A 27,742-nucleotide genomic window follows, 5' to 3' on the forward strand; every position below is an offset into this window, starting at 1 on the left:
ATTGCTTGCTGGGTTAGGCTCCAGCTCCCCTGAATTGGATATAGTATTTAAAAATGTACTGTAACACCTGGAAAGCAAGTTCTATATATTGTGTACAAACCTGCTAATATGTAAGCAAATCTGTATTGTCATAAAAGTGCATTTCCATTTTTCAATAATTGTATTCAATGTACACCAGCATTTCTGGCTACTGTGGGAGAGACAGATAATTGTATGGACAATTGACTTAGTCCAGACATGACTAAATCAGAATGATTTTTTTATGTTCATTCTCATTTTTACCAGGAAACATTGTACATATACTGTAATACACAATATCATAAGAATTGATTTTTAACAGAAGTGTGGAAAATATGAACCACCTCTTTGATACTTACAGTAGGTATTACCATATGCAGTAATCTTAATTTGACTGATAATCCTTCATGAATAGAAATTGTTGTTCATATACAGTTTGAGAAGTACCAAGTGTCTTCTATGACACTTGAAGTATCATTTTAGGGAATGTATGGTAAACACTGCTCATTCTATATCCTCCTCTGTGTAGTGTCTACTGAGCCTGGTCTCAATCAATGTTTTGCTTATTAAAGCATCTACTAATTATTTTCCCATGGCTTGGGGATAGATACAGTATTTACGAAAACTTCAAAACCCAGGCCTTGCTATTAAATTAAAGGAGATAACGCAGTTAGCTGTATCATCAAATAAGCTGTCCAATGGAGCTGTTGAAAGGTATTGGGATTAACATACTGTACTGTACTGTAATACAAAAACGAAGGCAGATAAGACTACAGTTGTTTGTATTGAGTTCTTTCTAAAATCTATTGAAATTATATCATCATGCTTTTCTTGTAAGTCCTCCATTCCCACTACATGCTATGGACCAGCTGTGTGTCCAATCAGAGTCTCTTTAATTTTTTTTTTGTTGCAGTGCAGTTACCGAAAAATAACAATCACAAGAAAAATAACAATAACAAGAGGAGACAAAATAAAAAACAAGTTTTCAGCTAAAAAGCCTTCCTAATTCTAATTGTTTTCCTAAAATTTGAAGATTTCTACTACAGCTGAACAGCCCATGTGGAAGTCCACCATAATACATTTCTTAAGTAATTTTTCAGTTATAACACAGTAGCCTCCTTCTTTGTACACATTGCTACAGGTTCAATATGCATGTAGAGGGAGCTACTTGTACATGCATCTTTGATAATGATAATACTAAGTTTTATTGAAGGAGACATTATTTATCTTAATTTTCTATTAAATGGTTTTATCAATAGATTTGCATTCTGTTTTGGCCCTCTAAGGTTTGATTGTGGGGTGGAATGCCTTGCGTCTGGCGTCTGCATCCCCTCTTCCATGTTCATGATTTTCTCTGGGCTTTAAGGTTTTCTCCCTTCTTTCAGAGACTTGCTCACCAGAGTAACTGCTGTCTCTGAATTGCCCTTGTGGATGTGTTTGTGCCACTTACATTGTGCAAATGAAATTCTGTTTTGTGCTCCAAAAGCTTCATATTTTACCAAAATGTTAGAAATTGGGCATTATAAATAGTCATGGAAATGAAGAAATAATACAAAGGTTTTTTTGAGCCATTACATAAAGTAATTACACAATCCTGTCAAAGATTCTAATATAAAGTATGACCCATAAAATCATCTTTGAAGACAGTTTCCAACTTATCTGACAAGAAAGGAAAATAATAAAGACATTTTGAAAGCATGATTTTCTCCTTCTGTGTAACGTAACGTACTGTATATTGGTTTTGTGGGCAGGAGTACACACATTAAGGCAATTTGGACCTTGCCTTTACAATGTTTTTAACAGGAATATTAATGGGATTATGTAATGTAAACTGCAACCAGACAATCATATCAAAGGCAACTCACTGTGGATACAAAGCATATACGTAATAAAAGAGGACATATAAAACATACACACAGTAAGTGCATAACAGTGAAAATAAAAAGATGAGAAAGTACTGTATAGTGGTTGAATGCAGAACAAAACCTTCCCTGACATCTGAACAACACAGTTGTTAATTCTTATTGGTAGCCACTCCCTAGATAGTGAAGTATTTAGAGTCACACAATGCCACTCTCTGGACAGCCAGTGGAGAATTCGGAACCATGCAGTGAGACTTGACAGTTAGCCATCTAAAACTTTGGAACCATACAGTGCCACCTGCTGGTAAAGCAGAAAATAATTCAATGTCAGACATTGCCTCTCCCTGGACAACAGAGAAACTCCTACACTAAAGGACATGGTTTCTGTCACAGAACTAGACAACAGGTTCAGTGGTGGTGAATAATGTTATACTGTACATAACTGTACATATTGTATATGTACTGTACAAAGGTTGTATTTTGAGACTACATACAGTACGGTAGAACAGGAAATGCATATATGATCTACTTAGTGTATACAAGAAATGGTAAACACTATACCACCAGAGTTGTGCGGTGTCCAACACGAATTCGGACACCATTTTATTCATATTTAAAAAAAACAATAGCTGAGTGGCTTGACGCAACGGTGGTATTTTAGACATCCCACATGAACGGCGCAAATGCCTTCTAACTTGCCTTTTAACAAAAAGTGCTACAGTACATGCTATCTGAAGGGAGTGCCCGGTCTCGTGCCTCTCAACTCCCCAAATTAAACTCCTGGCAGACATAAGACCTTTAAATCCCAAATATGCAGGCAATGTATACCTCACAGAAATTTACATCTTTGGTATAATTGAGATAAGGTTTTCTAAAATTACAATATGCACCAAACTGACAGATTATTTTGTATAAATGTAGTTCCTTCTTGATGTGATGTAAAATTTCATAAAAATGGAGAAGAGACCGTTGACTTAATACACAGCGTCTTACTGTTAGTGGATTTGTAGCTGTCTTTCCTTAAATCTCTCAAATCATGTTCATTTTGTGTTTTTGGGAAACGGAAAATATAAAATATAACGTTGAAAGACTAATGTTGTTTTACTTGTTAATTACTGACAATTGCTAAAGTCGGGTTACGCAACTTTTTCATCCGGAGAAGTTGACAGCATCAATCTTAAAATTTACTATGTATCCAGTGCAATATGCCCGGCACTCCTTAGAAAACAGTTAAACGAGGCTGGATAAGTATTTATCTCCATGGCGCCTTTAAGAGTGCACATAATAGGAGAGATCTGCCTGCACATATGTGGCGTGCTTTTGTGCACTTTGAACATCAAATGAATTAAATAAAGCACTGTAATATTAATCTCATTCTCTTCACCAAAAGCGTTTCCTTAGTGGCATAGTCAGTAGGCAATGACTAATGCCCTGTGTACCCATATGTCGTTGTCACTCTTTCACTTTGCGATGTGATGCTTGTTTTTAAAAGGGGGAAATTGTAGAAATTCCCCAGACACTGTAAGGTTTTGTCGTTGGAAACGCCGAAACAAATCGCACAATGTGCGCCGATTGTGGATTACGAAGAAAATGTATATTCCACTCTTTTTTTCTCTCTCCCCCTCTGACTTCTTTTTCGTATTCAACATGGTTTTAGCTCACTCTTATCTCTCACTCCCCCTGTCTCCCTCTGTGCACTCGGTGATGGACTGGTGATGTGACCTACCAAATGTTTCTCTGAGAAGCCCATCTTTGCAAGCTCCGTGGAAACTGATACTTCTCCTGCTGCGGTATTTGACTCTTACCAATCTCTTAAAATAAGAACCATTTGCACTTTTAAGAAATCTGAAAAGATGCAAGTCGTGCTCCTATATTTTTACAATTCAACGAGACATTGAAAGGATTCCCCCCTTTTCAGGAATCAAGTGCGATCGGAACTAATGTTGGACGCCAGTGGACGGGCTTTTTCTACCTGTGCTTTCGCGAGTAGCTCTTTACAAAACGGGGAATACATCTTTGTAGTTAATACCTTGCTCTCTTGTAATCTTGGTGGGGTAACTCACACGGACTCTATCGTTTAAAAAGGGAAATGGTCTGGTTAGAGTCTTAACCTCACTGATAAATATATCTTAAATGGTACAGTAAGCTTTTTTATTTTTTCCAGTTGTTACAACTTTGGTGGCGTAAAACCTGGTATTCATAGATACACATGGACGGAAGACGTTTTTTGATATAAAACCTATCCCATCGCTTTCCTGCCTTGTGCACCTGCAGGGTCCTTATAAGACTCTAAGGGAGAACTTTGTTGTGTTAAGCTTATGCGTAATTCCAGGAGGCATCGTACTACTGCAAGGTGGTAGCAATTTTTCGGTGCACGGTGTCGTAACTTAGAGTACTGAAATTGACAGGATCAGCAGGGCGTATGTTGTCCCAAGCAATCCCATGCCACCAATAACAAGGATTCAAGGACAAGAATGTGACAGAAACTACTTCTGCAAACGTCTGAAAGATATTTCGTCGCCGAACTGGGAAGCGTGGATTAAGTTCTTAATAACAAGCGAGTTCTATGTATCCCCTTGTTTTTTACAAGTCTGGCTGGTTTTAAGACGAGCAGAAGAGGAATGCTGCTCCGTGATATATTGCCGCTCAGTTTAAGTTCTTGGCCTTTTCTGTTTGGTCACTGCTTTCTTACGTCATTTTTACTTTTATTTCAGGTAGGTTTCCTCTTCTTTTGTAGCAGTATGTGAACTTTGTAAAGTTTAGCAGGCAAATGACGTTTTTATGTATACGTCCCTGCTATTTTTATTACTGTTATTATTAATACTATTACTATAATAATAATAATAATAATAATAATAATAATAATAATAATAATAATAATAGGGGTAACAGTAATAAGTGAACGTTTAGTGTGATTTAACATTTCAAAGTATCTAATGGGTAAACGATGTTTTGTACAGACAATTGAGCAATAACGCAATTCTCAGACGTGTAGGATAAATGACTACACAAGTTGTACTATGTACAGTACTGTACTGTATGTTATTTTTTTTCGTGAGCTCAGTCAAAAGTGCTCAGCTAACCAAAACTGCATATCAAAATTAGTGATCTACTGTAGTCTTGTCTGATCAGACTGATCTGATCTACACTCCGCATAGACTGATCTGATCTACACTCCGCATCATTCATTAATAAAATGTTGATACATGCAATTTGAAAAATGTTCCGTGGGAAGTTTTGGCATGTAAAATATTTTGTACTTAATGAATTTCAACCATATGCTGACAAAAGAACACTTAAAAGTATGGGAGATTCAAGTTTTATTTTGTTGCTTAAACTTGTAAGAATGGATAAGAATTAACTTAACTTTGTTTTCTATCGCTAAAAATTTTACATTTTGTTGAAAGCATTAGTATTTTCCTTAACATTAGTTTTTTCATTTACAGCATATAATCTCTAGTTGCCAACAGCAAGGAGTTTCAAGATACAGAATTCATGTACCTTGATAGCGTTTAGTGAACAGAGCGCAAATCATCACGTACGTTCTTTAAGTAATAATGTAAATATTTACGTTATTATTTTCGTATCAGAGTTTTACATGCTTTGACTAAGCCAAATGTTTCAATGTTTAAGGTAGGGTTGTTTTAGTTCCCGACGTAAAGTTCTCGCGGAGCTAAAGGTATTGAAATTAATATATCAACTACTTTTAGTCAAGATTTGTGAAAGCATGGGGAAAATACTGTAGAGAGTGACAGATCCTACAAGACACATTGGACATTAACAGTTGAATTACACCAGGTGTGTAATTTGATGTTTTGAATTGTTCTAGATTTTGATGTTAAGCCTTCCCAACTAAATGTAACCACAATAAAGTATGATGTAGGAAATAATTATTCAAAAATGTTATGTACTATTTGTTTCCAAGAAAATAAAACCTGCTGGTCATTTCAGTAATTGTTCATGACATATTCCATCTGCTCCAGTATGATTCAGAGAAATAATAAATAATGTACACTTAGGCTTATGCTGTGTTGTATAAAACTTACATTGGAATGGAATGTATCTTTTAAGTCTCTTTTAGTAATTTGTTCAAAATAATATCCTTATGCATCTAAATAAAAATAATGTAATAATACTGTATAACCAGTCCATTGAGATTTAGTTTTGAACAATATCTATTAGGTGCACATACTATTCATGGTTAGGATTTAAGTTGTTAGCAAAATGCTAACATTTTTAACAGTAATTTATAAAGCACACAATAAGTATTCTAATTTAAAATACACTTTTTTGCATGGTTGATAAATTCAGTTAATTCATCCTCATTATGCTGGGAGCTGTGTACTGTTTATCTCTTCATAGACTAGAAAACCATTGTCTCTTGGTAGAAACTACTGCCGGCCTACCTCCCAAGTGCTTCTTCATTTGCTGCATATCTTTAAAACAGTGTTAAACTTTTTAAACGAATGGTTTAAATGGTGAGCTTGCCACGTCCACACAATGATTTCACTTTATAAACTGAGCTACAATACATCTATCCATTTCCTCAGTGGCAGTAAGAATAATAAGAGCTCCAGTCCTTGTGCTTAGTGCCCCTTATACACTATATTATGTGGGCCATGTTGAAGTGTGGGAAGAAATTATTTATTTGAAATGATGACATTTGCATGCTACATTTAAATTGAATTATCACCCCTGAATATTCATTATTCCACACTAATTGCCTTGGTTGAATATGGTGTATATAGCAAGTTATCTGCCTGCAGAATGTGTTTTATCACATTCGTCCATTGCACTCCTCCTGAATACAAACTGCATAAAGTTAACAACTTTTATTTTTCATATTTTGGGGATTATAAATGTGTTCTTCTCAGATTTCACATGGAAAAAGCCATGTGGACAGGCACTCATTTTGACTACACTGTGATAATGCCGTGGGTCTGTGAACTTTGCGAGTATTGGTGGCAGGAATATTCCTATGGGAGATAATTGAGTAATTCTGGATAGATCTATTCACTACTACTAGTCTTTAACAGCACTACCACCTGAGAGGTACTCCCATGATAGGGGTACCTGTCAACATCATGTGACCCATACCATATGAGACTTTGGAATTCTTGTCAGTAGTTCATAGACAAACAAACAGAATTAGACCACACATGGATTTAACCAAACTTTATGTTTGTCTTAAATCTAGTGCTGTGTTTCTAAATCACTTTTTTCTGGTTTTTGCCTGACACATTGCTGGATAGCACTATGTTGTAAGAAACTGTGATGTTTGGTCTAACGCACAGGAAAGTGCACAGGATGTATTGCCGTCCATGATTTGACTAAAGAGTTCTCGACTAAACTTGGTCTTGGATATGTCAGCAAGGAAATAAAGGTTTAGAGTTAGGATTGTGGCTTTCTTCTACAAAGTGATGTTGCTTCTTCAATCATTTATTTTCTGTGCTCCCTGCCTTGAGATTTAACAGTTAAAGTGTTTGTGGGTGACATTACAGAGAGGTCATATTCTGCATTTTCTGCCATTTATTTCTTAAGAGCAGAAATCTAAGATTAATCATAATCATTTACGTTCACCATCATTGGGTTCATTTCTGGTTAAAGTACGACAACAAAAGCTGTTCTTTAAAGCACCCGAAGGCTCCATAGCCGAAACATTGTGTTTCAGCAAGGAATAAACCTATTACTTGTTCCTTTGCAACCTACAGTACCATTTATGCTTTCTAACACAAATATATATGTGAAATACATATCAATTAGCTTCTCCTAACATTAAGAATGAAGGAGAGAGCCATCTAAAGTGACTTCTAATTCTAACGTTTGCATATACAGTATGGAAGAGGAAAGAAACACATAGAAAAGCAAAAATAAAAAGCAGAACATAAACCTAATATGTTCTTTGTAAGATGTGTACATACTGTATATACATCTATGTCACTGGTCAAAGTTAGGTGTGTTCTGTTGATAAGCTGTCAGTAGGATGGAATCTCTGGCTGCTAACTATGATTATATTGTATATGAAAAAGCAGATTTGTAAGTGTTTTTTAAACTTCTAATTATGTTCCCCTTCCCAAATATTGTGAAATGAAAATAGCCAATTAATATTCATTTCCAGAAATCATATGATTACATAGCTTCATCATAAGGAACAGTACAAATGTACAGTATATATACAGTATATAAAATCAGAGCAGAGGAATATCGATATTCAGAATAGCTGACTCTGCAAAACATAGTAGATGGAACATTTCTTGCTGGAACTCTCTGTACATTGGCAGACGTTCTCGTTCTGCAGCAGTATAGACTGAAGCCATCACACAGCATTTGACATAATATCTTTTTGAGACCTAAGGCTACGACAAGTGGTTTCTTGTGACAAACAAAAGCACCACCTTCAAAAAGGTAACAGATACCTAGCCTTGTTCTAAGAGCTTTTATGTGAACTTTGTAGAATTTTAAAGGTGCAACCAATGATAAAAGTTTAATTCTGCCCTACATTAGTGTTTTACTTTAATGAGGTTTTGGCTTTTCCTTGTGGTTGCATTTTCATAAGCATTCCTTAGTGTGGAATGTTCTCTATTAAATTAACATCAATTACAGTACAGCATGTCAAGACCTTAAACCTCAGTGCAGGACGTCTAAGGCTAATGCAAGAGGGATCCATATTGAAACAGGTTGCCAAAGGTGAAGTATTTTATATCATGAGCTGAAAGAATAGGCAAAAAGCTTTCTCTTGCAATAAAGGGGAACAACAGGAGTACTTTTGATATATCTGTAGTTAGAAATACTCATCAAGTTTATAATGGGTTGAACATTTTACACTGTGTTACATCATTAATGGCCCTTTTTGATGTCCTTCATTTTCTGTCCTCTTCTGTCCCCCAGTTTACTCAGGGTGAGCTTCAAAAATCATGCTCAAGGACCATAGCAGAGAAGGCGAGTGAGAGCTGCCAGCTGACATGCCAATGTAGACCGTACCCTCCTCTACCACCCCCACCCCCTCCACCCCCTCCCCCAAGGCTGCTGGTCTCCCAAAGTAAGTGCTGCTTCTTCTCCCCTTTTCAGCAAGGTGTTGAATTGATCGAGATGGGTTAACGTTTTCCACTCAGGGGACTATGAAATTCATCAGGTTGACAGCGGTAGTCAGAAAAAATTAATCAACTGGTCCCTCTTGGGTTTTCTGTGTCACATAGCAAGGTGTTAGCACATTGGACTGTGGTGAATGGGTGTGCCTTAAAACCACTCTGCTGGCATTTGTCTTCTCATGTTGAAAACCAGCGCTTGGTGTAACAAGATTAGATCAAAAAGCCCTGTTCATATGACTATTGGTGTTTTAATAAAATCATAGATTTCAAGAGAGGTTTTTTCTTGGAGGGCAAGTAGCCCTCTTGAGATGTTATTTCTCATTATTGTCAGCGATCTTGATCCAAGATACTACTAAATATTTGAAAAGTTTTCGTTTAGCACTTGCCTAAATTGTGAATAATTTCAAAATATTTTAATATGTGCATTACATTTTACATTTTTGCTGGAAAGAAAAGATACACAATACTGTATGTCTCTTTTCCTTTCTTTTAAGCATGGGATAAACCTTTATTTGTTCCTTTGCAGCCTAGGCATTCTGATGCAGATCCCTACTTGAACATTTTATTCTTTATATTACTTACATAAAGTAAATTGTTAAATTAATAATTTAGAAATTCCATATTTACACCACTGTGCTGTATATTGTACTGTACTTCAATGGAAGCAGTTTAATAATTAAAAAGTGTTATCCTGCCCATAAGGAAATTGTATTGCCAGCTGGGAGTCACATAAGTACACAAACCTCTGAGCAGACAGGCATGGTTTGGAAACAGGATTCTGTTCTGGGTTGCAGAAATTATAGTTTAAAGCAAATAATAATTTATGTAATGTCTGACCTTGGAGTGTTAGGAGTTACCATGGATAGCTCTTGAAATGTTCCCTGACATGCGGTTGGTCTCATTGGTCTCATGTCCCCTTGAGGGTCCCTTGATTAAAAAGCAGATACGTTAATTAAATTAGGTTTTGTAACAGATAGGGGGCTAATGAACATCAGAAGGACTCCCGTCTTGTTTGCAGCAGAGCTTTTGTGAGTCAGCGACTGCATAGTCTGTCTTCGGCTTTGCTTATGCATTTGTTTCTGGAAAGGCTAATTCAAAATGCCTTTCACAGTTGCCCTCTGGGTCTACTCACGGTAGCCCCAGACATGTAAAAGATCAGACAAGCACACACTTGTCTCACTATTATTTATGCTTTAGTGCTGCTAGTTCTACTTTCATTAAAATTATATCATTTTTCTGGAAAATAATTAATATAATTCTAATTAGCCAGAATAATGCAGCATTATAAATATACACTGTACCTGTTTGTTCAAATATCCTGGCAAATGTTTAAAAAATCTATATCAGAAATGAACTTGAAAAGCAAATATAGTATATGAATATTATATACTATATTTATTGTAACAGCAATCATACAGATTTGTTCATTTACGTATTATTTAATGATCACTGGTATGCTTTTTAACACAGGGGGTATAGTGGCACAGTGGTTAGCATCGCTGCCTAGCAGTGCTGCGGATCAGGGTTCATTTCTGTACCTGGAGTGCTGTCTCAGTGGAGTTTATATGTTCTTCCTGTTTGTGTGGGTTTACTCTGGGTACTCCAGTTTTCTCCCACGGTCATAGTGCTAGGTTAACTGCCTTCTTGGAAAGTGAGTGTGAGTATGTCTGTGTGTACCCTACAACAGATTAGTACACACAGTTATTTTACCTGATTATTAGTAACAGGGTACGATGGACTGGCGTCCTGTCCAGCGTGTAAGCTGCCATTAGCCTGTTGCTGTTATGACCCAGACGTCCAGAACAAGACGAAGACAGAGGCGCTAATTACTTAACCTACCACCTTGCTCAGTCACCAACTCACCCTCTCCCTTTTAAAGTATGTAAGCACAACTCACCTGCTCCACCCCGCTCAGTATTGCACTTTCTTTTGAGCTTTCTACCTGCTTTGGCGATCTCTCTTAATCTACACGGCTCCTGACCTGTCAAGTATCAGACTACTCCCCTTGGATCACGATCTGGCCTGACGTTTGGACTTTCTCTCAAGGTAAAGGACGTTTTGGCTCTCGTTTTCGACAACTCTTTGGATTGTGACTTTTATTAGGCATCGTCTCACCTCCTGAACCAGCAAACCAGAATTTATCTCTAGAAATTTTTGATGGCCTACTACGCAGCAGGATATTACAGACTATGGGAAAGTTTGTACCATTTGTGCTGGGATTAAGTCTCCCCGAATGAAGAGCCCAGGACCACTACAACCCCTTGCTGTTCCCAATCGCCCCTGGTCCCATCTCTCACTGGACTTCATCACCAATGTTCCCGTAAGTAAGGGTCACACTACAATTATCAAAATCGGCGCATTTCAACCCACTACCGTCTCTGCCATCTGCCCAAGAGTTAGCTGATCTGTTTGTGTTACACAGCTTACAACTTCATGGGATACCTGAAGACAGTTTCAGATGGAGGTCCCCAGTTCATTTTAAAATTTTGGAAGGCCTTCTGTACGGCCTTCTGTACTCGGGGGTTCAGTATTTTTTACTTCAGGATACCATCCACAATCCAATGGACAGACCAAACTTATCAATCAAAGTCTACAGTCCTATATACGAGCTTATATATCCTCTACTCACGATAATTGGGTATCTCTACTTCTCTGGGCGGAATACACACATAATTCTTTATCTACCTAATCAACGGGAATATCACCCTTTCAGTGTGCTCAAGGATATCTACCCACACTCATTCCAGAAAACTCCTCTCACCCAGTTACCCTTGGTCCAAGAATATATCACAAATCTACAGAACCTCTGGAAGAGAGCAAAGGATTCCCTATTCCGTGCAACAGATCGACAAAAGAAAATCACAGACCACTATCGTAGGGTTGAGCCTCCATTAAGACATGGACAATTCATCTGGCTTTCCACGCGCAAAATTCCCCTAAAACAACCTTCACACAAGTTGGCCCCCAGGTACATTGGTCCTTTTCGTGTTCTTGGACAAATCACCCCAGTTACTTACCGGTTAGCACTCCCACCCACCTTTAGAATTCACCCCACTTTTCATGTGTCCCTCCATAAAAACCCTACCATAGATCCTCTTTGTGCAGACCCCAACCCAGACCTCCATCACCATCGTGTTCCAGCTTATATGGTAAACATTATCTTGGACTCCTGATGGTCTCGTGGATAACTCCAGTACTGTACCTTGTGGATTGGGAAGGTTACGTACCAGAGGAACGCCCCAAACAAGATGAAGACAGAAGTGCTAATTACTTAAGTATTTAAGCACAACTCACCTGTTCCACCCCGCTCAGTATTGCACTTTCTTTTGAGCTTCCTACCTGCTTTGGCGATCTCTCTTAGTCTACACGGCTCCTGACCTGTCACGTATCAGACTACTCCCCTTGGATCATGATCTGGCCTGACGTTTGGACTTTCTCTCAAGGTAAAGGACGTTTTGGCTCTTGTTTTTGACAACTCTTTGGATTGTGACTTTTATTAGGCATCGTCTCACCTCCTGAACCAGCACAGGATCCTATTCCATCTGCTCTGTAGCCCCATCCATAACAGTTGCTTGCCAGGATAGGCTTCTACTTTCTTGCAATCTGGTAATGGATTTCACTACACTGCAATGTCGTAGACCTTGATAGATATACTTTGTAAATTCAAACAAGTTTCCAGGTATTATCTAGAGCAGGGGTGCCCAACCTTTTTAGAGGAGCGATCTACTTTAATCCACAACCTGCCTTTTATGATCTACCATTCAGTGATGCAGTGGTCACTTAATAAATAACCCTAACGCCCACCAGCCTGACATTATAGGCCTATGCATAATTTAATTAAAAGTATAATAGAACTCAACCATGTTTTTACAATGGAACATGTATAAAAAAGAAGTGGTAAAATGAACAGTACTTACCTAATGTGCTTGCTGACACTGAGGGCTGTCTACTAGTTTTTCATAGGCAGGATTGTAGCTGCTGGTTGCGCATATCAAGCAGGCCTCCATCATCGGTAAAATGGAATTTTGAGAGAATGCTGACTCGTTGACATAGGTTGTCCCAAAGAATGTCTGAATCTGAGCAGCACATGCTCTCAGGTTGGGGTACTTGTTTTCTGCAAGTAAGCTCCAAAAATCTCCCCGAAAGTCCTACTTAGCTGTTGATTTCAACACAATGTGATTCTGCAGGGCCAAAATATCACTTTCACCGCTGTTGTCTCTAAGTGGAAAAGAGGTGTAATTTTGGAGGCAATGTCATCCACAGTAATTTCTGTCCCAAATGTGAAACACATGAATGCCGAAATGAGTTCAAGCATTGTGAAGTCATTGAAATGCCTGTCGAATTCAGCTGCAATGCTTTCTATTTGCTCTGTATATCGTGCACAGTTCACCTGCATACACATTTTGCCCTGATGCTCAATTTCTGAGTGTATATTTTCAAAATTCTATAGACCATTGCACCGCAATTTAGAGGATAAGAGGTGTAATTTTCCCTTAAAAATGTTTACTGAGCTGATCCTTTGCATTATATTTTTGTATTTGCCTTGTAGCTCAAGGTTGAGCTTGTTTAGCATGTCAAGTCAGTTAAGAGCGCTAAATCTAGGAGCCATTTATCATCTTAAGCTGCTTGTATTCAAACTTAGAAGAAAAGTAGAAAACTTAGAAGAAATCAGAAACTCTTTTATTTCAGGCAGTACTGTAGGTCTCTTAATCGCTGCAAACATTTACTTCTGTTTAGCCATCTAATGTCCGTGTGCAGCAAAAGGTCCACATGTTCGGCATCCCTTTCCTCTAAGTAAGTGCGGAAAAGCCGTCTTTGAAGACTCCTAGTACAGATTGAGCATACAATCTTCATTGCAACATCCATAACCTCCTTCATGTTAAATGTTTTTCCACACAAATCTTGCTGGTTGAGTATGCAATGATAGTTAAGAAACTCAGGAAACCTGTCGCTATCTTTGCAAAGTGCATTGAATCTATTTGTTCGACCTGTCATTGCCGGTGAGCCATCAGTCGTGATCGAAACCAATTTAGAGAGTGGTAGCTGCATTTTATCCACAACACCAAATGCAGAGATGGAAGACCTGACTGGACAAGCATGGAATGTGGCTGAACACAAAGAAGACTGAGTACATGGAGTGCGGCCCTCAAATGGATGGAACTATCAGCATCAGAGGTGAAGATCTCAAAAAAGTGACGCAGTTTAAATACCTCGGCTCCATCATCAGCAGCAACGGCGACACCCTCCCAGACGCCAGGGCCTGAGTGAACATGGCGTGGATGAAGTGGCGCCAGGTCACCGGCGTTCTCTGAGATCGCCGGATGCCAATCCGACTCAAGGCCAAACATTACAAGGCCGTCGTCCGTCCTGTCGCTCTGTATGGATCGGAATGCTGGCCAGCAATGAGCAGGCCTTCCATGTCATGGAAATGAGGATGATCCGGTGGTGTCTCGCCTAACAAGATTTGACCACGTCCTCAATGACGATGTCTGTCGACGCATGGGAGTGGCACCGATAACGGAGAAGATGCGAGAAGGAAGACTGCGATGGTATGGACATGTGATGAGAAATGGCGAGCACACGGTAGCATGCACAGCGATGCTACTGAGCCCGCAGGGTTGACGGCAGCGAGGGCGGCCGAAGAAACAGTGGATGGATCGGATCACTGAAGACATGCGGAAAGTAAACATCACCCCGGAGGACACCTATGACCATGCCAAATGGAGAGCTGCATTTTATCCACAATTTCCATGCATACTAGGAAAATATCTTGCCTACCAGTTTGCCAATTGAGTGACAATATTGTCAGCAGTTCCTCTCATGAACTAATGTCTTCGAAAACCATTCGGATAAAAATGCACAACTGTGCTGTGTCCACCATGTCCATGGATTTGTCAAATTGAAGGGAAAAATACCTCCACCGATCGATGTGTGCTCTCAGTTGGTCTTTCAGATCCATGGCTATTCCCTCACTTCTCCATGTCACTGTATTTTTGGAAAATTGCATGTCCTGAATAGAAGACATTATTTCTGATTTGTTTTTGAAGCCATCAAACAATGAGTCTGCTGCTTCTAGAAATGCCTCTTTTATGATTTCTCCATCACCAAAATATTTATTTAGCTTTGTAAGCAGATGGCTCACCTGATAAGATGCTAGAGCTAGAGGACTATGTAAGAGGGCCATTAGCACTGCCTCTCCACATGTTCAATAGTTTGTTATCTGTTAAAATGTCAGTATTTGGTAATATGTCATTATATGGGTCAAATATATCATTATGGAAAGATGCTTGGATTATGATAATATTAAGTCAATATAATTGCCTTTCCAGGTGACTGATTAAGTAGATCTTAAATTATTGTTCAATTTATTTGTAGAGTGCCATAATTTAGGGAATATTTAAGCAGTTTTGTCTTTTAATGAACCATATTGAGAACGAACCTGTCATCTTACATCTGCCCAAATACACACATGCACACACATGCACAGAAAGTGTCTGCTGAAATTGAAATTTGAGCCTTGGTTTCAATTCCTGGGGAGCTATCTGAGCGGACTTTGTATGGTCTTCATGTGGGTTTCCTCCCACAGTCCAAAGACGTGCTAGTAGGTTAATAGGCTCTTGGTTCTGGTGTAAGTGTTTGCGAGTCTTTGTGTCTGTGTGTGCCCTATGATAGACTTTTGTCCTATCATGGGTATATCCTGCCTTGCGAATAGGCTTCGGCTGCTCCTACCTTATTAAGTTTTATTGTCTTACATAGGAAATTTAAGTACATAAACATAAGTACATAAATAAAGTAAAATAACTTAAATATGCAGTATGTTATGAATTCAGGCACTCACAGACTTCTTTCAGTTAATGGTTTATGTTTAAATATTTATGTAAGTATCAGATAAGTTCTTGGAACTGTTGCTCTGAAGTACCACCACTTTTCATGTAATGGAAACTGAAACATCAAAATAAAACAATCAAACTGAACAATGGACTCATTTAGAAACTCAGGCTGAGACAGTCTCTTCAAAGGAAGGGCTCGGTAACAAAACCCTTGTTTGTAGAAATGGAAAGAAAAAGCCATGAATAATTCAATTCTGCATAAACACTAATGTTGTACTGTTTTGCACAAAAAACAAACCTCAAGAAAGAGGTCAGTGTGGTGTAGGAGGATGATGTTATACTGTAATTTACTGTGAATCCATGGAGTCATGTAATACTTATGTTTGGACTGATTAAAGTAAAATTACCAAGGACTTGACTTGAAAGAGGAAGCAAAATAAATCTTGTGTGAATCACGGTCAGGACAGGTTTGAGTACAGATGTGTTATGCCATGAATGAATGAAGTGCTATGTATTTTATTAGTCAACAAGGATATCAAAGTTTACCTGTATTGGAAACAACATGAGGGCTTTTAGCTGTCTCAGTTGACTGTTCTGAGAAATTGATAGAACTTATCTTTCATGCATGCAAAGGAGGTCGCTTGATCCCTTCATAATTCGAAAGATAATGTGTTTGAAAAACATAGGCCTTTTGTGAAATTCCCCATGAAGTACTGATCTGAAAAGTACACTTGAAACATATTTCATATTATGTTGTAACAGAATGAATATAGTTTCTTAATTAATGATTTGCAAGCAAGTTACTACTTAAGATGAAGTGAAAAAAATACATCCCCACTCTAAATATTCTATAATCCAAAATGTGATCATGGAGAATGATGAATAAAAATGTATTCTGTAGGTGCTCATTTACAATAACTGAATGGTGATCATGGTGATTGGGATTGAAACTGAGTTCAGCCCAACTAAAGTTAACAATGACCTTGCGATTTGTTGTGTTTATGCTTTGCCATTCAGTCTGCACCTGTTTGCAATGAGGTATTAAGCCTGCTTTTGAAGCTGGCAGCCAAGGTTTGATTAATTTTGCTACCTTTCCAGCATTACAACTGTAACCTGTATTAATTAGCTTTGTTTCTGAGAAAACAATACATGATAACAGTGTTTCACAGGAAGCATACGGCACCTCTCCCATACTAGTTCTGGGTTTGTTGCAGTGAACCAAAACAGTTTACAATAACATACTAAGTGGGGAAAAAGAAATAGTATAGTTGATTTTCAGATGAAAAAAAAAACGTGTTCTAAACATAACTTTACTAGGATTCAAAAGAGATAACACTATAGGAAATATGGGCAGAAAAGGGACTAGTTGTGAGAAAACTATAGAAAAAGTGTGATACAGATGAAATTGAAACTAAAGAAGCTAATATTGGGATTGCTGAATGTGACCAGACAAAAGAATAGGTACAGTCGGACTTTATACAGAGGTATAGATTGACACTATTATCTCATCACAGAAAATATTTACTGTAGTTATTGGTAACAGTCTCCTACAAACCAGGAGATTAATGCAGTGACTAAGGTTCATCAGTCCTTTACTAATCATTCAAAAACTGAACATTCAAAAAGAGGAAACAGTTTACATTGACACCTTCAGAATCTAGGTCTGTGGTAGATTATTACTTATTTATTGCAAATATTTTATTATTACTTATTTGTAGGCACAGATTTTAAGATACAGGGTTCAAATGAGAATATATATATATACTGTACGCAATCTTCCAAAAAACACAGGATCAGACTAAAACTGACCTGTCTTATTAATAAATTGCTGGCTTGCTATTTTCAATTTTCCGAGAGGAAAAAAAAGCATGGCTTTTGAGGTCTTTGAACAGATGTGCACACTGCCTGAAAAGGACATGACCACAACACTGCACACGTGGCTGGTTCCTGGGAAACATTTGCAGCTGCATGAATTCAGTGGTTGTGTGCCCCAAGCCCCTGCAAGGATAACAATACAAGGATTCTATTCAGATGCTGCACTGAACATCATTGTACAAAATCTCACAACGCATACTGTTGATGGGGAAATCTCTCATCTTTGGTCAGAAAAATAAAAGCACCGTGTAGATCCAGTTTGGGGCAAATTTGAGACTTCAAAATCATCTGATTCCTACAACCAATAGTTGTTGCTGCTTTGAAGGACACCTTGATTCTCAGCACAGCTGGGCCTTGGAAAAGCAGATTGCAACCAGATGGGCGTCTATTCAGCTGGTACAACAATTAATGTCAAATTCAAAAGCTGAATTGCTATTGTTGCCACAGTATTGCTCATTGAAGGCACAGATTTTTCTGTCTGGACAGGGGAGAAGTATTTCAGAGGATCATTTTAGTATGTATTATAAGGCTTGAAATCTGAAGGATGAAGCAAGCAAAATAGTTGAAAAAAAATGATACAATGGAATGATTGCCATTTTTTTGCTTAATTGAATTCTGTTAATTTGCAGGAACTTTTATGATGAAACCAAAATATTTCACAATAGGGTTTTGGTGCATATGGAAGAGATTTAAGTTCCTGTTGCCATAGCTACGCCCTAAGAGGAATGTTTTTGACTGCAGATGGGGGTGGAGCATTGGTCAACCATGGAGAGGGAGTCCAATTACTCCTTATTAAGAAAAGTGCATAATGGGGAATTGCTAGCAGAGATATTGCCAGAGGCTCACAATATTCATTAGGAAGTTATTGAACCAATTTCCATACAATCACTAAGGCAAACTGTGAGAAAAGAGCATCACAGGATTTTTGTACTAATGACCATCAATGGGTTAAGAGGTTAATTTATATGCATTACTTTTGGTAATTACTCTGGTCCTCACTGGACCAGAGGCTTAGAAATACAGTGACAAAACTCTCTTGTCACTAGGAATGACATACAGTAAGTCGACCAAATGTAATATTATTATATAAAATTCAAGGTTCTATTTAAGGATTTTGATCTACTCTGGGTTGTTTGGAAGTTAATAGGATTATAAATAGATAATCATCATGTGGCTTCTGTAGATCAAAAAATCTATTTTCAACTGAGAGTTTGCTTTTTATAGATGTAAAATCCAAATACTGTAAGATGTGTATCTTTACAAGATTCGATTAGGTACTTCATTTCTTTTTATAACATCCTGTAGATGAAAGATGTCAGTTTACATACACTTATGTCTTTTGTGTATTTTTAGAGCAATAGAATTTATAAATAATCTAATTTGTGTTTAGAGAGCTTGAAGGATGAAAGATGTCTGTATAAATAAGTAGACGTTTTACCTCAGAGATACCTTTACAGAAACCAAAAGGCTTCAAGGAAGCAGAAGAAATAAATGAATTAAACTAGATGACAAGTTTTTTGTTTATTTCCACAAGTTTGTTTTAATTTATTTTTTCCTTCCTTCATAGTGGCCTCTACACTAAGTCTTCAAGAGACCTCGCAATCTCGTTTGTTGTTACCCTTCACAATATTTCCATCTATAAAAAGGGAAATTCAGAAAATTCTGATGCAAAAAAGAAATTCTGATCTGAAGTCCATCAGGATTTTCTTTTTTCTGTGGTGTGAAGCCTCAGTATTTCTTCTGCAACAGCAAATCAAGCAGTGTCATGAGAATGAATTACTAGTGGATGAGTCATAATTCCCATGCATAGGCTCTAAACTTGAAATGTTTGGTTTCTCAACACACTTACTGTACGTAGAACCTCTATTCAAATTATAATTGGAATTGTGCTTTCCTTGCTTTTATTTTAAACTATCTTCTACAAACAGTCCCCCCCACACTCTTACAAAATTAAACTCAAATGTAGAAAGTGTTTCTGAAATAGTTTGACATCTTTAATATAATCTGAATTATACATTTAAATTATAATATAAATGTATGCCATGGTGAACCAAATTAAGAAATCCTGTATTTAATTTTGACAACAGACTGAACTGTTCATGAAACCTGTCAGTTCTAGCTCTTAAAAGTTATAACTATACAGTGTAATATAGTGACAAAATAAGAGGTTACAGCATTACAGCATCAGAGGCTTCTAGTCAAATATCTACCTTTGATCTTTGATATGTTATCATGAAAAACAAAAGTTCAGCGATGCAACTGACCAGCAGTGCTTATTTTTTTAAATAAATTTTCCAAGTTAATTAAAAATCCATCACATTCACAAATCTTTTTTTTATATGCTTAACATGGTTATGGTTAATAGTTTAATTATTTTAATGATTTAAAAAAAATTTTCCTTGTGTTTTTTATTTATTTATTTTATTTATTTACTGTGGAATCATCCTAATACAATTTTAATTAAGATCACTTCTCAAGAAACTCAAAGTGCTTATTTGCACCACACATCTTTCATTAAAAGAAACAGTAAATTGACATGGTGAAAGATAGAAGAAAACTACATTGTACATTCAAATTTGTAGAAATGAGGTCTGTTCTCATTCTAATAACTTTTTTTGTCTCATGATTTGGATATTGTTTTGTACCAGTATTGTGCACTGCTTGCTTTTAAGTGATTGTAGTGCTCGTTAATTTGTCAAAAAAGAAAACACAATAAAATGAATTTTAGTTTGGTTTTATAGGAGTAGTTTTCTCTCCATTATTGAACAATTAACTCTTTTACCTCAACTTCTCTTCGGAAATGAACTGGCTCCCTGCACCTGCCACAATGTCTGCTCTTTTCTTCCAGTTCTCTTAAGTTCCATTCCAACCTCCTGTCTTCCTCCCTACTAATTCCACTCTTTCTCAAATTCCCCCAACCTCCTCCCCCCAGCTCCAACAGAGGTGCAAGCTCAAGGTGTGAGTCTACACTGGGCTTGGGCTTCTCATTCTCAGCCCTGTCTAGACCCAGTGCCTGGTCATGCTCTGGCTTCCAGGAGTGTTGGCCCTCCTGCAATCTTCCACCCAAGGCTTCTCATGGACCAGCACGCTGGACTCTTGTATGCCCCCAGGATTTAGTACAGTCACACAAAGCTCATCACCAAAAGCTTCACCATTTGAAGAACTCCACAACAGTGTTTTGGGGTTCCTTTGTATCCTTCTTTTGTATTTTTCTTTATTCACAATGTACAGCGTCCTTGGGTTTGGAAACGTGATTTATAAATAAAATGTTTTGGGGTTTTTTTGACGGGTTTTGTCAAACGTGATCTTATAGCTAAGATTGTAAGTCATTTCCAGAGTCAGGCAAGCTGCTGTTTTAAACATTAAAATATTAAGTGCACCACCCCTTTATATTTGTTGTCTCATTGCATTAATTCGAATTTGACTAAAATAGTAAAATATACATTTAACATCAGTGCTTTTACTAGGTAAAATTGAATGACCTGTGGCATAATTTATGCTTAAATATGATTGCATGCTACCACCATGCATTTTTATCTATTATGAGAATTAGAATGAAAAATAGAAAATGGTGGTGACATGTCATTATTGCCGTATTTACCCCTGGCAATTATTATTCTCTACATATCTGGATATGTTCTGAAACCATAGTTTCCTCATTCAGTTAAGAGGAACGTGTGAAATATTTAATGAGAAAACTGTTTCACAGATGGTCCAGCATCCCAAATAGGTGCCCCATTTAAAGGGTTTGTATTTATTCTGCTAGGGTGCTGTAATACTACTCAGACTTTAAAGTATGTTTCAGTCCCGCCAAATGCCTTGAATGCTAATGGTGTGTGCTCAAAGTGCATTATGGGACCTACAGTCCCGATATTGATTCAAACCTGGGTTATAACAGCATGAGAAATTTAACATTATAAGTATTAGAATTGAATTTAAGAAGTAGAATTGAGCATAAATTACAAACATAAGGGTTTTAAAATTAGAGTAGACCACTGACCAGACCAGGAAAAAACTCCATCCCCACTAATCTTATTATCATATTACTATGAAACACTATGGATTCTCATGTACATTTTGTCAGCTTCACACATTTGTTTGGCCAGGCAGCACCATATTTTGTGCAAATTTTGGTCCACCTGGCCTACATACAATTACAGAAAACCCTGGTGTGAATGGTGTGGGGTCCTAGATTATGTGGCAGCTGTGCGGGGTTAGGACAACTGGAACTGCTGCCCCAATTCGATGATCCCTGCTATACATGCATTCCTGCAAAGGGAAGTATGGGCAGTACCAGATTACCCCATGGCCTTCAAAGAAGTGCTGAGTTGTTGCCGAATCCACAGAAGACTTCCCTGGCCCACGGAAGAGGAACAAGGGGTGTAAGTGCAAATCAAGAGAGCAGATGCAAGTTGGCATGAAGATGGCTTGAGAGGTGCACAATCCAACCCCACTGTACCCTGAGCTTGAGTTAGTGAGAGAGTTCCTAGGGAATTGAAAGAAAGCCAAATGGCAAAGCTCCAGAGATGAAGCCTCCCCTATGAGCCCAGCCAAAGGAGCTGCTGAGCATGCATGACCAGGAGGTCATGGCTCTGAAGGTCAACATATGCTCCAGCTGCTGGGACCAAGAGACTGGGAGTTTGGCTGTTTGCCAAAGTTCAGAGCCAGCAACAGCAGCTGGAAGATTGCTTTAATACTCTGTTTTACTTTCTGCAATGGGAGACTGCTACTCAGCAGGATGCTCTCCAAGGGAACACCAAAAGCCAAGGTGCAGAGCTTGAAAAGCTGTGTTACAAGTGCACAAAACTGACATGTGAGCTGAAGAACAAAAGAGGTTTCCAGGCTAAAGAACAACAAAGTAAAATCCTGCAGTCTCAAACGGCCACCCATTAAACACAGATCAGCCAGCTGCAGGCTGAATGTGAACACACTTGAAAGGGGGCAGTGATGAAATATGATAAGTCTCAGAACTTCAAAACATCCCGACAAAGCTAGAAAAGGCCCAGCAAGAGATTGCTGCCCTATATGAGCTCCAGCACAGGGCAGGCATTCCAGGGATGGAAGTAAAAGAAAAGAGGACACATATACAGTACTGCAGATAGATCTACAGTCCCATTCAGGCGCTTTCTGAACAGAAATGCTTAAATGAGAGAATTATCTCAAAAGAAACCCTGCTAGAAACTAGCATTCTAGAGGAAGGAATAAAGAAAAGACTCCTACTAAAAGAAAAAAGCTTGAATAATAACAGAACCAAATCCAGGATATCTCGTAGGAACTTTTAAGAGCTAAAAAATCACTAGCATCGGCTGAAAATCAGTATACAGGTCAACAGTCCCCAGAGATGAGGCAGGTATGACCTGTGATCCTAGAGTTCCCTGAGGTGAGGGAACTGCAGCTGCTGTCACCAAGGTCCTGAGACAGATGATGATGTCTGAATCTCTGGAGAAGGAGGAAATAATGGATTGACGTTGCCACCAAGGCCTGAACCAAGATGGATTGACTAACGTTCTGCCAGCCTGAGTCTCTCCCTGTTGGTGAAAGGGTGAAGGGGGGGAAGCTGTGGTAGGCCAACATAAGAAGGAGTTGTAGTTATACTGTAGCTGACGTACCACTAGAGTCTGCTATATGGCCTCTCTCTGTTGTAAATAGTCTCATTGGGTGTTAATTATGTAATTATTAGATTTGTCCTGAAGGGTGTTCTGGTTCTACACATTCTCACATTCTTTTTGTTTGCTATGTGAAATATAAGATAAGATTACTTTATTACTTTAGAGATTACTTTATTGGCCATCTACAATTTCTTGTATTGGGAATTTGTCTTTTCCCATACCCCAGCTTGCTCTCTATGAGGCACACAGACAGGGAGAGAAGCTTGGGGTCAGAGCGCAGGGTCAGCCATTTATACGTCACCCCTGGAGCAGTTGGGGTTAAGGGCCTTGCTCAGGGGCCCAACGGAGTAGGATTCCTCTACCAGCCGCGGGATGCGAATCGTCAACCTTCCAGCCAAAGGCACAGCTCCTGAGTCACAGAGCCACCGCCCCTTCCCACCCAAAGGCATGCATGGTGCTGGTTGGGTTGGGGAAGGAGAGGGGGGGGGATTTTGAGTGTCTCCTTTTTAGGCTTTTACAATGGAATTGCAGAGAGTTGGGTGTGTCACTATAATGAACCAAGTATAAATGTCTATAAAACGTCTATGTATTTTACCACTTTCGAATATGTGATTCTTTTGTCCTATTTTTTTATTAAAATGATATGTATGTATGTCATATGCATTTTAAAATGTAGTGTTTTGTATGTAAGGAAATTGAAGGATCTGGTGGCTTATTTGAATCATTATACAACATACAGTACTTTGATTAATTAATAGTTAAATAAAGGTCATTTTTTATCCCCTTGTGCCATAGACTACTTTGAACATATGCATATTTTGATTTAGTTGATATTATTATATATTTTCAAATTATAATATTGAATAACTTGGAAAAATGTATTGGAACTGTAATTTCCCAATACAGATTTCGGAAACCAACTTAAATTATAAAACTTCTTAGCTATCAGGGTCCTACATTTTCTCTTTGATGGGAACATTACAATTCTGTTGTGAAAAGTAACTTAAACATCACAATGTCATGTTTCTAAAACAAATGTTCTGATACTTTTGTAAAATACAGGAAAATACAGGAAATTGGCAATTGCTTTCATATTTCACATTATCTTCATTAGTTAGTGTTTGGGTAAGATAGGTGTGTGTATTAGTACTGTAAATTGTAGGAAAAGCTTAGTGAATACTGACTGATAAAATCACAGATCCTTATGCGGTAGGTTCATTCTTTGAAATATGCTTTTCTAGCCCATTTGAAACCAGAGGAGGTTTAACGAGTTCCTAAGGGGAGTAATTTTTTATGAAGCTGACGATTGCTTATATACTTGAGATTTATCACCACAGTTTAATGCTCTCGGTCTGTGTCATTCTGACCAACAGTATTAATGGCATTCCATTAGTAAAGTGACAGTTATTGGTAAACTGAAGTGTGATTGCATTAGGAGCCAACATCAGTTACTTTGACTGGTCACAATAGTTTGGAGCCAGGCTAACCCAGGATATTAGCAACCTGGCTGTACACATGAAAATACAGCATACTGAATTATGTTTCAGATTATGCCAGAATAAGCATTTTGTTAAATTATTAGAAAATAGAATATGCATATTTTACTTCAATAGGCAGTAAGATTGAGTACTGTACGTATATAGACATGTTAGTATTTAGTTCATTTTGACTAAACGGCAAATCAATAACAATTTGTGGTAAGTTCAACATTCAAAAAACATTTTTTCAGTACATTTTTGAAGTACTGTAAATAAAACAAATTTTCTATAAAGGGAAAAAATGTTACTCCAAAATCATCTTCCAATACTTCCAACATAAGATAGCTAAATCTTAGGATTCAACTATCCAAACAGTTTAAATAGTTAAACCATCCAATAATTTGCAAAAATGTATTTTATTAGACTAACATTGAATCATTTGAAGAAGTGCAACTACTGTAGGTAGCTGCGTCAGTAGGCTGCAAAGGAACAGGTAAAGGTTTATTCCATTCTGAAAGGAAAAGAAAATATATATATATAACGTTTCAGCTGTGGAGCCTTCTTTAGATATGAGAATCTTTTGGATTCTCGGTCCAGAATGCAGAACTATGAGGTGTACGTAAGTAGATAGAAGAGACTGATGCAAAATACAGGATTCAAGGTGTTACCAACTGAGGAAGGCAACATCTGATGGAATAACTACTGAGGTTGTATTTTTGGAATTGTTTTGTAGAGCACTTCTTTTAGCAAAGTTCATGTGTTTAGCTTTTATTCTTGCAAAAAAATAAAAAAAACAACTTTAACTGAGGGCTATAGTACTGCTTACTTAATTGTTTATTTAACTTTTTGGCCCACTAAAAAGTCTAATAAGATGTAAAAATAACATAAATGTGTGTAATACTAGAAATAGTAACTCCAGAAGTCATTAATTAGAAGTTTTGATTTAAACTGGATTTGTTTTTAAATCAACTAGATTTGATTTCTTATTCAGTATGTGCTTTAGACTACAAAACAAGTAGGGACTGAGACAAATAGCTTGTTACCAAGAGGTTAGCTCTATCATTGACTAAACAAGAGTTAATTAATTTCTTTTTTACTGTGTGCTTTAGTTTAGACATAAAATCAGGACTCTGTGCTTGTGTGAGTCAGATTTTTAAGTAAATAAATATTTATGGGCATTTATTAGTGATGATTTCAAGTCAGGATCTCATAACATCTCCACCTTATGAAAAATGAACTTATGTATTGTTATGGAGCTGTTACTATACAACTGTTCAGGGCAAAGAGCATTTAGAAATCTACTCAGATCTTTCTCATACAGTTCCTTTATCTTTATTTACATCACTGTTGTCACGGTTCATCATTTTAATTGACCTTTATTAGAAATGAGATGAGTGGGTGGGACTGTATTTAGTGAAGTACATCCAAATGTTTTTGCTCAGTATTTTGGTGTCCTTTTATGGTCCTGGAAAAGCAGATGAAAGATAAATGTAACCTCTCCTGTTTTTCCTCAGCATTTTAGATAAGTACCAGATTGATTTTTGTGATGATGTGAAGTTCTTTAGTCATGATTTAATAGAGAAAATTGCTGATCTTTGCTGTATGCTGTTGTAAAATATGCCTTCTTCTCATTTTATGCTGTAGTTTTATTTTTCTATTTTTCTGTTTCTTAGTCCATGGGTTACACTGCAACTAGAAATCAATTCTAATTTTGCTGGTCTCAGCAGGTCATACACACATCAGATCATCATGTTGTTCAGAAGACACAGGTTGTTATACTGTGTATAAAAAGGTTGCTTTCTTTTCCAGATGTTAAGAATTAAAAATGACTGTTGTGCAACAACATTCACAAACAACAAGTAGAACTGGTCTGATGTCTTCTCTATTTTGTTGTGAATGTCTGCAGTTTCATTATCATTTGATTCAGAATTTTTTACAGTTTATGGTCTGAAATAGTTTCATTCTCTTTAATTGTCGTAAATGTTTCTGAAGGAGACTGATATGCAAAATAAAAAAAATAACATTTTTTATATTGTACCAAGCTTTTCAGACAACTGAATCTGTGCATGTCCTGCTAGACCCTTTTCAGTATTCCCAGATATTGATAGTGCAGCATAGTTTTATTATCACTGCACCTTCAGGACATGTGTTAGAGCAGACAATAGCCACTTCCTTACAAATGATGACTGCATGGCTTCTTGCAGTCTCTAAATTTATCCAAAAAAGGCCTTTTCAGTTCATATTTCCAGAAGTAAAGTAAAAGAAAAGTGTGTGAAATGGGTTAAATCTTTGCAGTATTAAAATATTCATTTTCTTTTTCGCCTCTGTAATTTCTTGCATTTTCCAGGAACTCAATTGACTTCTTGAGATTAAGCACACCTCTCTGGGCTTGTGATCATGTCTGCTTTTGTCTGGCATTCTGCCTGGCTGAGGTTGCCATTTCATAAGGAGCCCCCAGCATTAAAAAAAAAACAACTAATACACTGGCTAAAGTGTTTTTGACAGTGCCTTGCATTAGAGTCATATGCATGTTCTGCTTTAATATCTGCCATAAGAAATAAAGAGCACAGACCTTTGTTTTAACTTTAATTAAAACAGGATTTAAAAACAGTCTGGCTGCTTTTATTAAGCAATCTGTACAGATCCACTGTGGCCATGGCAGTTTCAAGCCCTAATCATGTACTTTCTGATTCATTTCTTTTCAGTCTTCAGTGTTTACTGAAGACATCCTATGTATTTTTTTCTAATGAGAATGTATTTTTGATACTGTATAATACAATCTTTCTACATGTATTTTTCAGACAAAACAATTGATGTTACTGTTTATATATTTACTTATTTGAAGAAGTTATGACTATGTGTGGGCTGTAAGTTTACTAACAGGATTTATTCATGTACAGTATGTCTGTCCTGCCTATCACTATAATGTAACTGTCATTTGCCAGGTTTTCTTCAATATACTGTATCTGATATTGTGTAAAT

The 27,742-nt window shown here is 37.4% G+C and overlaps 1 protein-coding gene across 1 annotated transcript in view; it reads left to right on the forward strand.

Moving 5' to 3' along the window:
• The first annotated feature begins 3,500 nt into the window (after nucleotides 1-3,500).
• The window catches only part of prima1 (proline rich membrane anchor 1), an 80,921-nt gene continuing 56,679 nt past the window's right edge, over nucleotides 3,501-27,742 (forward strand). The window contains exons 1-2 of the mRNA XM_006632544.3: nucleotides 3,501-4,594; nucleotides 8,769-8,919. Of these exons, the coding sequence (XP_006632607.1) occupies nucleotides 4,502-4,594; nucleotides 8,769-8,919 (244 nt within the window). The 5' untranslated portion in view covers nucleotides 3,501-4,501. The remainder of the gene's footprint in view (nucleotides 4,595-8,768; nucleotides 8,920-27,742) is intronic.

The sequence above is a fragment of the Lepisosteus oculatus genome, chromosome 8, assembly GCF_040954835.1.
Source record: "Lepisosteus oculatus isolate fLepOcu1 chromosome 8, fLepOcu1.hap2, whole genome shotgun sequence".
Lineage (NCBI taxonomy): Eukaryota > Metazoa > Chordata > Actinopteri > Semionotiformes > Lepisosteidae > Lepisosteus > Lepisosteus oculatus.